General features: G+C 40.4%; 2 protein-coding genes across 2 annotated transcripts; one reads left to right on the top strand and one right to left on the bottom strand.

Annotated features, from left to right (window-relative positions):
* Positions 1 to 960: 960 nt before the first annotated feature.
* Positions 961 to 2,751, top strand: LOC124143528 (uncharacterized protein K02A2.6-like). Its single transcript, XM_046512528.2, has one exon. The coding sequence runs from the start codon at positions 961 to 963 to the stop codon at positions 2,749 to 2,751; it is 1,791 nt and encodes a 596-aa protein (XP_046368484.2).
* Positions 2,752 to 10,037: 7,286 nt separating this feature from the next.
* On the bottom strand, positions 10,038 to 16,327 carry LOC124143505. Its single transcript, XM_046512506.1, has 8 exons — positions 16,261 to 16,327; positions 15,388 to 15,621; positions 13,765 to 13,998; positions 12,952 to 13,185; positions 12,008 to 12,241; positions 11,692 to 11,771; positions 11,049 to 11,145; positions 10,038 to 10,527 (listed from the first exon to the last, which is right to left on the bottom strand). Exons 1-8 carry the CDS (start codon positions 16,310 to 16,312, stop codon positions 10,262 to 10,264), a joined length of 1,431 nt encoding a protein of 476 aa, XP_046368462.1. The 5' UTR covers positions 16,313 to 16,327; the 3' UTR covers positions 10,038 to 10,261.
* Positions 16,328 to 17,385: the final 1,058 nt, after the last annotated feature.

Raw genomic sequence — 17,385 nt, 5'->3', positions numbered from 1 at the left:
GATAGACACAGGTGACAATGTTCCGATCAAGATGAAGCCATATCGAACTCCTCTTAACAAACGCAAAGTTGTAGATAAGGCGATCGATGACATGTTAGATGCTCAGATCATTCGACGTTCTAGGTCACCATGGAGTTTCCCCATTGTCGACGTTGACAAAAAATAGGGATCGAAGCGTTTTTGTGTAGACTTTAGGGTTTTGAACAAAATTAGCCGTCCTATTTCAACGACTTTACCCCTCAAATGGATGATGAAGATAAAGAAAAAACTGCTTTTGCTTGTCATAGAGGTCTTTTTGAATTTAACGTGATGCCTTTTGGACTTTGTAATGCTCCAGCAGTTTTTATGGAACTTATGAATGAAGTTTTACAGGGTCTCGATGCATTTGCAATAGCCTACCTAGACGATATTTTGATATTCTCAAAGTCGGAAGAACAACATTTACTTCATATCGAGACAGTTTATGAACGACTCCGCCAACATTCACTAAAACTCAAGTTGTCAAAATGTAGCTTTGCCAAGGAGGAAACTCAGTACTTAGGTTTTGTCATCAATCAAGATGGAATAAAACCTGACAACCAAAAGGTAGAGGCCATTAGGTCAATGGAAGCCCCAAGGTCAGTAAAAGAAGTACGAGGGTTCATAGGGATGTGCAGTTATTACCGCCGATTTATCCCCAATTTCTCAAATATTGCTGAACCCATGGTAAAACTTACCAAGAGATTTGCGAGATTCTCGTGGTCTGAAGAATGTCAAAAGTCTTTTGATTTCTTGAAAGACAGTCTGACGGTTGTACCATTACTGACCTATCCCGACCCGAATAGGCCATACACTCTGTACACGGACGCCAGTAACAGCTGTATAGGGGCGTGTCTGGTTCAGACACATGAAAGTGAGGGTGAACAGGTAGAAAAACTATGGGCACTGGGAATCGCGGGCTATACCTGTAAGATCGGGTATATGGCAGGAAAGAACAACACTTGTGCAGATCTACTATCTCGGGGCAAATCAAACACAGATAACGGCTGCGGGCCTAATGAGGAAGACATTGAGATTGATCGACCCGACAACAGTCTGAGGATTGAGGCATTGAACCCCACCAAATTCAACCCTAAGAATTTTGCTAGCTGCGATTTGCCAATTCCCGAGGCATCTTCATTGCCACGCAGAATGGAAATGGATATAGACATGCAGAAAGAGCAGGATAGGGATGAAAACATCACGAGCATCAAAGAACAACTGGAAAAAGGTCACGGTGACAAGTCACACTTAAAAAGGTACTTAGTCATAAATGATCTATTGTACTATGTCAGTGCAATTGAGGATGATCCATCGCCCAGGTTATATGTACCCGAAAAGTTCAAACAGATCGTGGTCACGCAATATCATGATGCAAACGGATACATGGGGATTGACAAGACATTTGAGGCAATAAAACTGAAATATTATTGGCCCAACCTCTACAGGGAGATAACTGAGTGTATCGGCAAATGTATCACTTGTCAATCTAGAACCATGAAGGCCCAGAAACCAGCTTTGCAGGAAACTGAGATTCCGCCCTACCCATTTGCGAAGGTAAGTATGGATCTCTCAGGACCCTATCCGACAACATTATCTGGGAATAAATATATCATCGGCTTCGTTGACCACTTCAGCGGTTGGCCTGAGGCGTATGCAGTACCTGATAAATCAGCAGAGACAGTTGCCCATCTGATACTAGAGGAGATATTCCCGAGGTTTGGCTGTCCACTACAGATTGTCACAGATAACGGGACAGAGAATATTAACAAGGTTGTCAGTGAAACATTGTCAGCATTAGGGATCAACCACGTCAGGACGTCATTTTATCACCCCCAGTCCAATGCAAGAGTTGAGCGATTTCATCGTACATTACATGATGTCCTTGCGAAAAAGCTGAATGACAACGTAACAACATGGGACTTATACCTAAATCAAACCTTGGCTGCAATTCGTTTCTACATCTGTGAATCATCCAAGTTTTCGCCATACTTCTTGTTGTACAATCGTGACGTCGTTCTTCCTGTTGACAACCTGCTACGACCGAGACGTAAGTATGCAGGTGACGAAGAACATAAAACAGCACTGCAACAGCAGCACAAGGCATTCGTTCTAGTACACAAGAACATGAAGAAAGCAAAGAAAGACAGGCCCGATATGCCGACAGGAGCAGTAAACAAAATCAAGGTTGGCGACCCTGTCTACTATAGATTTCATCAAAGGAAGAGTAAGCTACAGAACAGGTGGAAGCCGTTCTACAGGGTTATTGAACAAACATCGCCAGTAACTTACATCATACGAAATCAGCTTGATGGATCAACTACACGAGCTCATGCAGAACATCTTAGGATTGCTAATCTAGATGATTGGGAAATTCCCAAGGACACAGAAGGTAGACCTCGAAGAAAACAACATAATGTTATATCACTATCCTCAGAATCAACCTCGGACGAGGAGGTACAAGGATCAAAGGATCCCATGTCAAGGATCACAAAGCGGTATAGACAGGAACGTTCAGACTCAGACTCAGAGAATGACGTTCCGTTAGCCCAACTTGCCAAACGCTTGAGTGCTAGGCGACGTGACTCTATTGACAATTCGACGGAGGACAACGGATCAAGTGAATCATCAGATAATGATAATGTATCCGTAAATGAAGTTAAAGAGACACGTCAATTAACCCCTGATGATAAGGTTAAGAAGTTGTTTGAGGCAGTAGCCGGGTTACTATAAGGCTTCGTAGTATAATCGGGCACTGCATGCATATCTTGTTTGTTTTGTATATATGGTATTGAGCATATATGGTATTCATGTTTGAGTACAACTGATGATTATAGTTGTATGTAGTCTTGGTTAGTCACAGTTTTATATAGTTTTTTTATTCTGTATATTTGCAGGAAATGGGTGTGTTTACCATATTAACAGTGTTGTGTTTTGGTGGTTTATTAGTCTATTAGTTTCTGAAAACGTGTTTTTTCAAAAGGTCAATGATATTTCTACAACTTGTTCAAAATGGCTTGTAGCACTAGTAATAGACATGAAACCTTATATTGACTATATTCAAAGATGTAGGAAGGATATCGAAGAAGTTGCATTAGTTTTGCGTAGACTGATCAGTCGCTACCATAGCAGCACTGATGTTAACAAAGTAGAAGGAACCTTCTACAGGTTAGACAAGGAAATTACGGGTCTAAATAATACACTAAGTTCGCTAGAAGTTAGTTTTCTAGAATACAGGAAGTTGATAAGACCAAAGCGATCATTAATCCCATTTATTGGCGATGCTTTAAGTTATCTATTTGGAACAGTATCCGAGTCTGATTTAAATTCAATCAAAAACAATATCAACAAAATTGCTAAGAACCAAGAAACCATATCGCATGTAGTTCATGAAGAACTCACTATTTTGAATGTAACAAGGATTCAAGTTCAGAAGAACCGACAAACAATTAATGCAGTTATTGATAATCTCAAGGAAGTAGAGGTAAATGTAGCAAACATCTCCCGAATTCTTGCGGGGCGTATAGATAAACTTGAATGGGCTACTAACAATTATCTCAAGATAGATTTAGTAATTGAAGACGTAAGACAAACAATACAAACATTGATGTCTTATATCAATCACCTCCAATTACAATTTAATGCTCTATCACTCGGACACTTGTCGCCAGGCACTGTCACTCCAAGTGAATTATTAGTATTATTACGTGAAATAAATATTCATTTACCAAGTGGCTATAAACTGGCAAAAGATCCAGAAAAAGGAATTATGGAATTATTATCGAACATTAACATGCTCGACCTTAGTTTATGAGGAAAAGATTTTGATAATAATATCACTTCCACTATTAGATTATAATGGGCAATACGAAATTTATAAAATTCATAATTTACCACTACCTCTCCTCTCAGATAAAACGCATGAATTTACTAAAGTAGCTGGCATGGTTGCCACATATAAATTAGAATCACGCATGATAAGCAGCCCGACTTATCCCCTAAATCTTAGTCAGATGTTCATGATCGCGCTCTTCATGAAAGATTTAGATAAAGTCAAGAGCTTGTGTAAACGGGAAGTTACCATGCACATGATACTGCCTAGGGCAGATAATATTTGGGAAGGCCAATGGGTCATTGCGACCGCTGAACAACTAGACTTTACTATAGTATGTTAAAAAGTATATCCACAGATAATAACTATTTACCCACCAATAGGTATGTTACGAGTAAACGTCTCTTGTACAGCTTCAAACAATCATTTGACATTACTACCATTTTATCGTAATGAAAGCAGGTTTGAATTAAATGAGATCTGGGCTCAGCTACCTCATATGCCAAACGTTTTAGATATGCTGTTATGGAAACCCTTTAAGGAAAAATTAAGAAATGTGACGATATCGAAAGTTCCAAGCCACCTCCAGAATATAGATACGGTATCCATGAGTCATTTAATTGATGAATTACATAGTGTAAACACTGAAATTAGTTGGGATAAGAAAATTAACTGGAAAAAGTGGTTAGTTGGGGGTATCATGTTACTAGTCATAATAATATTGATAATGGTTTTAAGATATAGAAAATTTTGGCTATCCAAAATGCTCACTTGGGGAAAGCACACCCGGGAAACACCCGAATTCGAGTTGATGGGATCTGATGTGATCCAGGTCGCGAGTACCGACTCCAGGAGCGGCTTAGCGACCTGCACCACTGATGACGGGGGATCAGACTTCGGCGCCTCCAACAACGTCATCCATACGACGCCTGTACCCTGGCCTGGATGCCCACTACTAAACAGTACAGTGTTGCGATATTGTTGCTGCATGAACTAAGATGAACAGGCTGGTGACGAAGATGGACGGCGGCCATATTGGAACTTGTGGTGACGACCATAAAGTTGAACTAAGTTGAAAAGAAGAGTGAGTGAGTGAGTTAAATTTTAAGTCACATCGGCAATATTTCAGCCATATCGTGACTATCAATAGTTGAACATAATACATATATTGAAAAGAAGAACACAACGCAGAACTGACGATCACAGATGACCAAAATGGTGTGTCTGTAGCCGGTCGAGGGCCAAGATTGTGACGAAGTGACATTTTAAAAGCGATTAAGTCCGGTCACGGACAGCATGATCGTTGTAAAATATTTACACTCTTTTTTTTGTTTATGTATATATGGAACTGTGTGTATTTTTAAGATCGACTTATGAGGCCTGGAAATATCAACAATATTTCCAAGTAGAAAGGGGCGGATGTAACACTATCAGTGTTTGCCAAATACGACTAATGTAACACTATCAGTGTTTGCCAAATACGACTGACCCCGTGGATATGTCAAGTACATATCAAGTGGACCAGTGAGTGGTGGTTTCATGTCACCTTAAGGGGAACAATTTTAAGTGCCTCGTCATGGACACCACTTGATGGTCAATTTAATCTCAAGTTGACCACACCAAATTTTAGTACCTGTGCAAAACAAAATGCTTGGCATTCCGTCATTACTATATATTTACCGGGCGACTTCCAAATACCGGCAGACTTGGTCTCAGCACCCTAAGGTACAGGTGAGTATCTAGAGGGAGGAAGGAAGGACGGCACACTTCCTTTGACTTGTACATATGCCATTGTGATTAAAACTACGTAATCCTCAAACCGCCTTCTTGTGTTGTGTTACATGTGTCTGTTGCCTAAAGCCACACCCATCAGTGTTCAACCTATATGATGGCAGCCTGTAAATAATCGAATCTAGACCAGACAATCCAGTGATTGGTATTTTGAGCAACGATCCACGCCGTCGCAGCACGACAAAGACACGACACTGACCAAGTCACTGAGTCTGACCACCCGATCTATTTAGCTTCTATAGGTTGCTATAGGGTTTATGATGATGTTAGATATTTAGCCAACGGCCCAAGGGACCAATTCAATCCGGAATCCCTAAGGATATTTAAACCATAACATGTATATACATGTATGTTTACTTCTGCTAGAGAAGGATATTTACTCATTATGAAGTTTTTGTAGTGGTCAGGGACTATATACAATGTATTTGGCCAATTAATATTTCAGATCAGTTTCATTTTGCTAATTCTATTAACTTGAAAATAAATATCAGTTTAAATTATTTATTTATTTGTGGCAAGCTTTTCCCCCGATCCTTTCACAAAAGAAAAGAAAAAAGTGTCAACCTGGCAAAGGATTAATATCTGATACAAAGCTTCCCACAAAGGAAGTGGAACAGTGTCATCCCATGGTATCATTTGTTTCAACCATAGGTGTGGTGATTTGGTGGTGGTTTGTTGTTTAACGCCGCACTCAGCAATATTCCAGCTATATGATGGTGGTCTGTAAATAATCGAGTCTGGACCAGACAATCCAGTGATTGATATCATGAGCATCGATCCACGCAATTGGGATCGATGACATGCATCAACCAAGTCAGCGAGCCTGACCACCCGATCCCGTTAGTCGCCTTTTACGACAAGCATAGTCGCCTTTTACAGCAAGCATGGTGAAGACCTATTCTACCCCGGATCTTCACAGGTCTCATTGGTATGATCAACTCGACAGGTATGGGTTTCGAATGTGTGTTTGTTGCTTAACACATCAGTCAGCAATATTCCATTGTTGCTGTTTTTTTAACGCCGCACTCAGCAATAGTCCAGCTAAATTTATGACGGCGGTCTGTGAATAATAGAGTCTGGACCAGACAATCCAGTGATTGAATCATGGGCATCGATCCACGCAACTGGGATATAATGACATGCATCAACCAAGTTAATTTGCTATCACTTTGCTCTCCTATCTCTACAATTAACTTAGGGTTCAACAATTTAATTGGCCTCTTCTCCAGTGACAAAATGTCGCTTTCCTATCAAAATCGAACAATCAATTTGAGTTGTGCCAATGAAAAATGACTTCAACTTAATCATATTCCACCCTTTAAGGGACAGGCACGGCCAGTTGTCCGTGAGTCCGAAGCTAGTGAAAATGTAGTCTGGCTTTTTGTTTTTTCGCCAAAGCTAGTGAGTTAAAATAACCACTTGTCCAAAATGAGTTACCGATAAGTTGGATATGACCAATGGTGTGTCTCTACTCCAGCCTTTTATGTGCTAAACCTCCCACAAAAAGTTGTTAAATCTGTTTAATCTGTCAAATGAAAAACATCCCCTTTTAACTCGCCTTGAGTAGTATATATCATATTCATTGATATGATCGGGGCCATGGTTGATCCAGTGTCATATTCCAAACTATGGATTGGTGTTAATGTCACTCACTGGATTGTCTTGTCCGAACTCAATTTATAGGTGGCATATTATTGAGGGCTGCGTTAAACAACAAACGACCAAGCAACCCTGATCGACTTATAGTTTGGAGGGTCCTCAGTTCATTATGGGTGTGCTATTGCAGCTCTCCTGTTGTTTTCAAAGCAGCCCTAAAGCTCGAATCAGGCAAAGATTAGGATAGGTTGATATTACTGAGGATGTTTCGGAATGGCCATTATTTCGGTAGTCAAGAGAGGATTACACCTCCGTCTTAACAAGTCGTGGGTAGAACATGCTAACCCATTTCGCAAATGCCTGGCGTCATCACTGATTTTCAGCGATGCAGTCAAATATTTTCAACACTATTTTGCCTTTCTCTTTCGTATGACTGGTTATTGTCTGGCAATGACGTTTTATACCTAAATGCAGGTTCCCTAAGGTTCAGTTACAACAAACTAATAATGTTTTATCCCCGCCACGAAGAACAATATATGTGTCATTTGTATGCATGCCCACTTCACAATGGGGACATTTTTCTTATAGACTATTGAAGTTGGACAAATGAAATTTAACACACTCACCTTACTTGTTATGATCTTAAAAGAGTTTGGTAAATGGTATTATTGCCCTTGCTTCGTGCTTTTGAACTTAGTGCATGCTGTGTGAAATGGTAACATGTTTTCTCTTACAACAGTTACATGAATGAAAGTGTACATGCTTATCTAAAAGATTCTTGTCAAGACTTGTCAAAATTGGTACCGTAATTTTTTTACAGAGTTATTGCTCTTGTACCGTGATTTTCAGATCAGTGAAGATCCGAGGTAGAAGAGGCCTTGCCGTAAAAGGCGACAATGTTTGTTGGAAGAGGCGACTAACGGGATCGGGTTGTCAGGCTCGCTTACTTGGTTGATGCTTGTCATCGTATCCCGATTGCGTGGATCAATGCTTATGATGTCAATCACTATATTGTCTGATTTACAGACTGCCGTCACATAACTGGATAATTACAGAGTGCGGCGTTAAACAACAAACAAACAAACTAAAGTTACTAATAGGCGGTAAGCAAGGTCTTTCTCAGCACGTTGGTATTGACAGATTAGCTGTTTTTATCTATACCGTCTTGAATATTAATATAAAAGTGACAAAAAACTGTCCATATTCATAATGATAATTCTAACATGCATATTGAAATTACTCGATTTTGTCTGGTCAATCAGAGGCTATTAAATTACTATAAGCCCCCTCTGATTGAAACAGCTGATTTGACGGCCGCAAAACTGCAGAAGCTAATATTCATAGAATAGTCCTTTTTTCAGTCATTGTCGGTAGGCATATTTAAATAATTATTTTACAAATTGCAAAGTTGAGGTCATAACAATATTCAAAGGATGTTTGGCAATACATTTCGTGCAGAAAACACGATAGAAATCTTCAAAGAGAATATATTTTAAGTTTTGGGGACAACAGATAACTTGGAATTTGGCGTTTCTCTATATACAACTGTCACATCATATCGTTTGCGTCACAATGAGCGACATGACGTCATAATTGTGACGTGCAGTGTAGAACGGAAACTTTGGAAAGCTTCCTTAATTTTCTTTAGGCGTGCCCACCTCATGTGTGTACAATTGCTACCACCAAAGAGTTTGCGTTTTATTTAGTCATGGTAAAATGGAGATAAACATACCGTGTTTTCAATGTAGAGTGAATGAGTGAGTGTTTGTGTTTGTGTGTGTATGTGTTGTTGTTTTTTGTTTGTGTGTGTGTGTGTGTGTGTGAGAGAGAGAGAGACTCTGTGTGTGTGTGTGTGTGAGATTCTGTGTGAGATTCTGTGTGTGTGTGTGTGTGTGTGTGTGTGTGTGTCTGTGTCTGTGTGTGTCTGTGTCTGTGTGTGTCTGTGTGTGAATCCGGATCATTGACGATTATATAATGCCAGCCCACTGAAATATCATGCCGCAATTTAACATGAATACCCAACTAAGACAGAGTAGCCAAACAGTCCTTGTTTTCGCCCGTTAATGCCGAGCGCCAGGCAAGGTAACAACACATACTTATCTTAACAATACATATCTTTTGGTATGATGAGGCCTGGGGTCGGGATCGACCTCCCGACACAGAAACACTCCAATCTCGACCAAATGCTGAATAGATTTTACGATTCAGATTGTATCATCAGCATGTTTATGTTGATGAATCAATATCAATAAGTGACGACATTAGGTGTTTGCGAAAAAGTGAGCGTTTCCTGCTCCACCAATCACAACACACGCAAAGGCAAGTCAATTGGTCCCTTAAAACACGGAAACATATGACACAAGTCACAATAGGAAACCGGCCATATTTTTGTCACTGATACATCAAATATGGAAATATCCTCCACATTTCTTCCATAAACCATTTTGAAAGCGTTGCTTAAGATTTGAATTTTGTAATCTTGATCAAACAACTAAAGTAAAATGTAGACACCAAACACTGGAGCTGCTGGAATATTGCTCGGCACAAAATGAAAGTTCATCTCTTTCATCATTCAGTTTTGTTGAGAGTTTACGTCACACGCTAACAAAGCTTATGTGTGTTGTATTAGTATTATATCCTTCTCAAAAGAAGGTAAAGGAAACACGATTAACTATGATGAAAGAATCGGGTGTTCTTTAACTTTTTTTTGACTAACACATGTCAGTTTGTTATTTCACTAAAATATATCATAATACAACCAGTGTTCGACCATAACACAACACAATGATATTGCTAATTCTTTATTTACGAGTACATTGGTATAATAGTAGGTGTGTTTAACACAATGATTGTATTTAGAGGTGCCTTTGTACGATTGATTTGATTACTTTTCAAATGACACTTGACACTCAGGTTGGACACTACTTTTGTAGACAGATGAATTTATTACAACCTATTTTAGACAAGATACCTTAATCATGACGACTGTAAACTAAATTACCAATACGTGTATCCTTAAAGAACCTAGGGCGCAGGTATTGGCAGGGTTGCCAGACAGATGAAGTTCTCCTTCCTGTAACACCGTTCTTCCTCCCACTCCCATTGGCCGGCGTCGTTCTTCTCCAGGACGGCACAGTTATGTGGGTGCTTCTCAGAGGTAGAGGTGCTGCAAGTGCCCGTGCCGTTCACGAGTGGGGAGGTGAAGCCATTTAGGGGAACAATGTCACCAAGCAGATATCGCCACTGGAACCGGTCCAAAAGATTGGTCACCCCAATCCAGTATTCTTGACCTGAGTGACAGAAAATATGAAGTGTGTAACTCTTAAGCCATTACATGGTGGGCGGTAAATAATCCACTCGTAGCCAGACCAACGAGTGGTTGATGTTATCGGCAACATCTCGCGCCGTCAGGGTACATTGACAAGCAACAAGTTCTCCGAGACTGACCTCCAGATCCAATTAATCGTCGCTAATGTTTATTTCGTGAAGTCCTGCAGATGAGGACAAGAGAAAAAGATGCAGTTGGATGATGCATAGCTTAGCCTAAACAGGGAGCTGATGTCTGGGCCTATGTCTCGTCCAGGTAAAGACGAGCCTTACCTGTACCATGTGTGAACTGCTGAAATTGAAATTGAAATTGATTTGGTCTTAAACATAAACTTTTATCATAGACCCCGTTGACAAAAACGCTTTCTTGGGTGGAACTCATACTGTTATCTAACACTGCCACAGGTCCAAGTGGAAACCTTTGTTGATCTGTTAATCGTGATATAGAATAGCCACGAAACAGTAAAAGCGAGCTATGAATTACCTTTTTTAGCATTTGCAGCGAGAACACCGTTGACAAAGTCGCTCTGAGCCTGGGTTCGGATCATGGCCAGATTGCTTCCGATGATGTCACAGTATTCCTGTAACAAGAATCTCTGTACTTCAGTATTCATTCCGACTTCAAACACGCAAAGTATCATCCTAGACCACTGAATACACTAAAGGTTATTGAGTGAATCTGGTTTAACGCATAGTTTAACATTATCTCAGTTATTGAGAGAAAGTGAGTGAGTGAGTGAGTGAGTGAGTGAGTGAGTGAGTGAGTGAGTGAGTGAGTGAGTGAGTGAGTGAGTGAGTGAGTGTGTGAGTGAGTGATTGTGTGAGTTTGGTTCAGGTCGTGAGAGGCAAGCCAGTACAGACGCAGGGTTTAGTCGTTGACACATTTTGTTTAACCCACGAGAAAGGTTCGGTATCTGAGATTTCAGTCCAAACTACATAATGCTGGCTGGGCCATGGGACGCAACTTTCTTTGAATAAAGGTCCCTTACCCATTGGGCCAAACGTATCCTCCGACCACCCTTAAGTGAGTGAGTGAGTGAGTTTGGTTTAAGGCCGCTTTTAACAGTATTCCAGTTATATCTCGGCCTGTCAGCTTAATATGGGAGGAAAGCGGTGTCGTTGTTTACCTTCGCGTCGGCATAGCTTGCTTGGAATCCAGAGAAGTAGAAACAGTTCTCGTCCAACTGGAAGTGGTTGCAAGGACATTCTATGGAGGAGTGAGTGAGATGGGTTTAACGCCGTCTTAACAAGTATTTCACTCAATGGATATACAACTTCTTTATAACAATGACTGCACTTAGTAGGTGCGTACACTTTGGTGCAACCAAGTCGGATCACACACCGGGAAAAACCAGGGATTACAAGTAGATAAATGAAACTACCATGTGATGCTATTTTATCTTCATTTGTCTTACCATCCGATAAATACAGTCATATACTTACGTAGCTGGACGCCTTCTAGGACCACCTCTACTAACTGAAGGATATCAGAAGCGTCGACCTTGGAGCTCTTTTTAAGACGGATGTACCTTCCGATTGGCGTCCCTGTGCAGTTGAAGGTCGTGGTCGACCCGGCGGCGGGGGCGGTGCTGCCGATTGTGGTGCACACTTGAGGCGTTCCTCCAAGAGTTGGGTTGTTGTCATGTACCTCGATGATGATGTTTCGAAGACGCTCGGCTGTGAATTTTCGGATGATTTAGTGATAATGTCTTACTAAACAAAAACAACGAGGTAGTCTCAAATAGTCTGGGCCAGGGAAACAATCTACCAGTCAATTCAGTATAACACGGGGTCTTGAATTCTTCTCTTGAATCGGACAAACTTGTCATGATACGATAAATATTCAAATGAGGTTATCTAGGAGGAACTACTATCAAGTGATAAGTGAGTGAGTGAGTTAACATTTATAGTGACGTCGGCAATATTTCGGCCATATAGTGACTAAATGAAGTTATAAAGTAATAATACATTCACATAGACACTAAAATCGGTCGACAAAGGACAGTAAAAGCACTAGAATATCACAGATATAGATTTAAAACTAGTATGTTACCATAAAAATGTGACTATTCTAAACAATACATAATAAAAATGGGCTACAGATCACCAGCAACTAAAGTTAGGCCACCATACTAGGGACCATGGGGACTTCTGCTTCCTGCAATCCGTCAAGAATTGCATACCTTCGGCGTACCTCGATCTGCTGATCTTGACTTGGAATCACAGATTCGCCTTGTTTGTTATTTTTGATCCATTCATGTGGCAAAACCAAGCTTGATCTCTATTGGCTTTCCTCCTGCATTGAACTGAAACGCCGTCTTTAACATACTTTTTAAGACACTGTTCAAATCGGCGTTAAACCCATCTCCCCATCTCACTCTACTTACAACAGCAGTCAGCCCTGTTGGTGATGGTGACTGAGCGGAGAAGGAAGTTGCTGCCCAAGTCGATGTCCATATAAGGCATAGTGTCTTCGACAGCTGTTCCAAACGTAGTGTTGTCAACGACGAAGTCGGGGCCAAATCCGCCGTCAACGGCAAGCTGTGGACCGAAGTTCGTGGAGCCGAAGGTGAAGACTGAGGACGAAGAGACCTGTGACCCGACGACGGGGATCACAGCACCTGGGGGACAAACAATCACAGCTGTAGGTAAATCTCATCTCAAAACATATAAACCTATAGTTTCCTCTTTTCCTCCAAACACAGCGCTGGGATGGCCCAATGGTCCAAACTCCAAGTTCGCCGTGGATAGTTGCGACCCCTTGCTGATCCTCTGAACGTTCGCTCGAATCCAAGGCTATGTTTGTTTGTTGTTTAATGTAACACTCAGAAATATCCAAGTTATATGACCGTGGTCTATAAATGATTGGGTCTGGACCAGACAATCCAGTGATTGACATCATGAACATCGATCTGGAAACTGGAAGTCATTGAGCCATCCGTGTCGTCAAGTGTATTTATAATCGCATGGCGCTTGCTTCCACTAGAACACACAAATACTTTCAATGTTTCTATTGAGTGGCCATTTAACATTGCATCGGCATTCTTTTTACGAGAACTAATTATTCATTCATTAGAAGCATTCACAGTTAAACAGAATGGAAAATATCACCGATAAAGTAGGTAAATGTGACACTATTTTTGTGATACTATTTTTGTTAGCCTCATCTTACCATCATATATATACAGTTATATACTTACTTAGCGGAACGCCATCAAGGACCACCTCTACAAACTGAAGGATGTCATTTGCGTCGACCATGCTGAACTTGTTAAAACGGATGTACCTTCCGAACGCCATGGCCGAACAGGTGAACGTGGTGTTGGAACTGGCGGCGGGGGCGGTGCTGCCGATTGTGGTGCAGACTTGAGGCGTTCCTCCGAGTGTTGGATCGTTATTGTACACCTCGACTCGGATGTTTCGAAGACGATCAGCTGCCAAGGTGGAGAGATATACACATGTACAACACAACCCCTTCAGTCGATTATTGTCTTTCAGCCTTTTATGCAAATTTGGGTAGTCGATAATGACCTTTGTTTCTAATATAAGTTTCTTCAGACATGCTAAAACGCTCGGCTGCGAAGTAGAAAGAGTGGTTGATGATGATGATATCTTCTGCGGCAATATCGTGGTAGCCTCAAATAGTCTAAGTCATGAACACCTGGTCCAAATATCCACGCCGTCGGGGCATGATAACATACAATCTGCAAGGTTACACAGTTTAACACAGGGTCCTGTGGACATACTGTGACTTTGGAACTGGAGCGTTGATGACTGATATCAAGTTCAGCAGGAATGTGTTGTAATTCTAGGATAACGCTCACCATAGAATGTTCTTGAAGATATATATGCTATGTATGATCTCATTTCTGTACATGTTTCTGATGTAAAAGATATCTACAGCTATGAGGGACCACGATAATCATCTCGAGTCTACCTTACTGTGTACCAAGCGCAGAATAAGTCAACCAACACGCCTTAATCTGAATAGACTGCTTTGGTGGTAGCAAAGAGCAGCATTGAGAACGATAGAGAAAGCTAAACGTGACACCTTTCTCTTTATTGAGGTAATATGTGATAAATATCATAGTGTTATTGATGTGAAAAAGCAATCCAATCAACTTGTTACTATACTCAACAACAAAAGTTCCTGTGACACCAATATTTTAGTGTATTTTTCAAACAAGTAAAGTTTTGTTTCACTATTGTAGTACATGTATGGAATCAAGTCACAAAAACGCAACTGCTCCAGAAAAGCATGCATTCCAAGCAAAAGATGACTTTTATGCAAGTCCCATGCATTTCACTTCCGAAGAATAGGTATAAAAACACGTGCGTTAACGGGATTCCATATGCATTGTTTAGCATCGTGCTGACAACAACCACTCAGAAAAACAACAAAATTACGCAATTATTCAACATTACGAAATGCCACGCCTGCCCGAAAATGAGCGTCTGCGAACCATTGGTATACTTGAAGCAGGATCGAGTCAACGTGATGTTGCAAGACAATTTAACGTCCACAGAAACACCATTTGGTGTAAAAATATAACTTTGGATTAAATCTTTTTCAATGTCAAAGGAACTTTTGTTGTTCAGTATTTGACCCAATAAATATTCATATGAGGTCATCGAGCAAGAACTACTTTCAAGCTGAAAACATCGATGAAATGCCCCCAAAAGTGACGATATGGGTTTCATGATGTGAGGACGGATCTGTGGACAATCAGATCATTTGACAGTATGTAATTCTATTTACTGTCTTTAACAGAAATAGTGTTCAAATCGGTGATAAATACACCTAACCATCTCACTCTACTTACCACAGCAGTCACCCCTGTTGGTGATGGTGACGGAGACGAGGAGGAAGTTGCTGCCCAGATCAATGTCCATGTAGGGCATTGTGTCTCCAACAGCCGTTGCAAACGTAGTGTTGTCAGCGATGAAGTCGGTGCCAAATCCGCCGTCAACGGCAAGCTGTGGAACGAAGTTCGTGGAGCCGAAGGTGAAGACTGAGGAGGAAGAGACCTGTGACCCAAGGACAGGGATCATAGCACCTGGGGACAAACAATCACAGCTGTTGGTAAATTAAATCCCAAAGCTAAAACCTATATTTTCCTCTATACCTTCAAACACAGAGCAAGGGTGGCCTCAATGGTTAAAACTCCATTAGCGCCAATGTTGCAAAAACCCTGCATTATCTGCGACCCTGGATTCTGGGGAAACGTATACAGTGTTCCCTATACCATGCTTGTGGTATCTTAGTCATACCATAAAATTATATATGTAGATCCGAAAAATAACTTGAGATCCTAAACACAACTATGATACCCATATCAAATACAGCGTGTTTAGTCACCATCAAACCACCGAACAAGTCTTGTCCCCGACAGTTTATACACATTCCAGCTACACAGTAAAACTGATACATAAGTACATGTATCTATATGTATGGTTATATGCCTGTTGGCGAGAATATACTTCTAAAGTCACCTTTCATACATGATCATGAAACATAAACATTGTGTATTATGTCTGAGCAAAGCAACTTTTAGCATCATCCGTCTCTACCTGTATATAATATCTGTATAACTGGGATACACAATTAAGACTTTACCTGCAGTATCATGTCTACACCGAACCTTTGCTAATAAGATTTCGAAAAGTATGGCCGAAAATTCGGTTGAATTACTTACCATGTGTCTCAGCAACCCCCAACACAACCACGAACAGAGAGATGAGCAGCATTGTAGACAGTCGGGATGATTCTAAGAGATAGGGTTGGTGTCTCTATATTTATACCAAATATTGTAATCTTCTCGACGGGGCAGAATTAACCACAGTGGACCGGGTGTAATTTCTATTTACCTAACAGTTTGATATACCATTCGGTGCAGAAATCAAGCTATTAACTAAGTTTAATAAGGTTTAATTAAACAGGTGTTCATTCTGATTAGATTCAGTGATATGACATATGAGAATGCAGTTTGATAACTAAGTCCACATTGTTCTTAGGATGCTGAACGGATTTCAGGTACACAGTATTATATGGCTGTATACCTACCCACCATTACAGTGGGAAAAGTGCTGAGAGCATCGTTAAGCAACAAACAAATAAATATTCCTTAGAATAGATAGGCACCAGTTGGCTTTGTATAATGAGAATATCTGATTTTACTTTCCCCATTGCTGACAATATGCACTAATATTTAAAACATTACATGGATCAAAGGACGTAACTATATATGCGCTAACATTGCTTTGAGGACGAATACTCAGGGTTTTTATCATAACCGAATGAATATTTCTTGAATGTTTGTTTATTCATTTTATAAACCGTTTTTGTGAAGGAGAATAAGGCACTCCTTTTTCAAACGACTAATGGTATTAAGATGTTTTTTGGAGATTCTTCATATCCTCACGATATAGTCGTTATCGTACAGTGGACATGTCTTACTGATATATGTTAAGTGTGTTTCGCTTTTATAACCTATATCCATACAGGGATGTTATATAATTATGTCCCTTGTATATAGTTATTTACCTGTCACTGTATTATCAGCCATTGCGTACTTCAACATAAGTAACATATAACACTTTCTGTTTAATTTACAAAAAAAGGTAATTAAGTTTTCTTGTCCGTTACGACACCACCTGACCCCTTTGGACAGGAAATTTAGACGTTAGGTGAAATTACCTCATCCATTATGGCGCTGATGAGATCAACATCTTATTTGGAAACATTATCCCAGTATCCTTTATCTTTTTAATCGATTCAATGACTGTGGCACCATGTTGTTCTTCAGAAGCAATCTAAATGC

This window comes from Haliotis rufescens, unplaced genomic scaffold (assembly GCF_023055435.1).
Source record: "Haliotis rufescens isolate VD_foot unplaced genomic scaffold, xgHalRufe1.0.p SCAF_8, whole genome shotgun sequence".
NCBI lineage: Eukaryota > Metazoa > Mollusca > Gastropoda > Lepetellida > Haliotidae > Haliotis > Haliotis rufescens.
The sequence above is the reverse complement of the archived record's forward strand: the minus strand, read 5'-3'. Positions and strand labels throughout refer to the sequence as shown.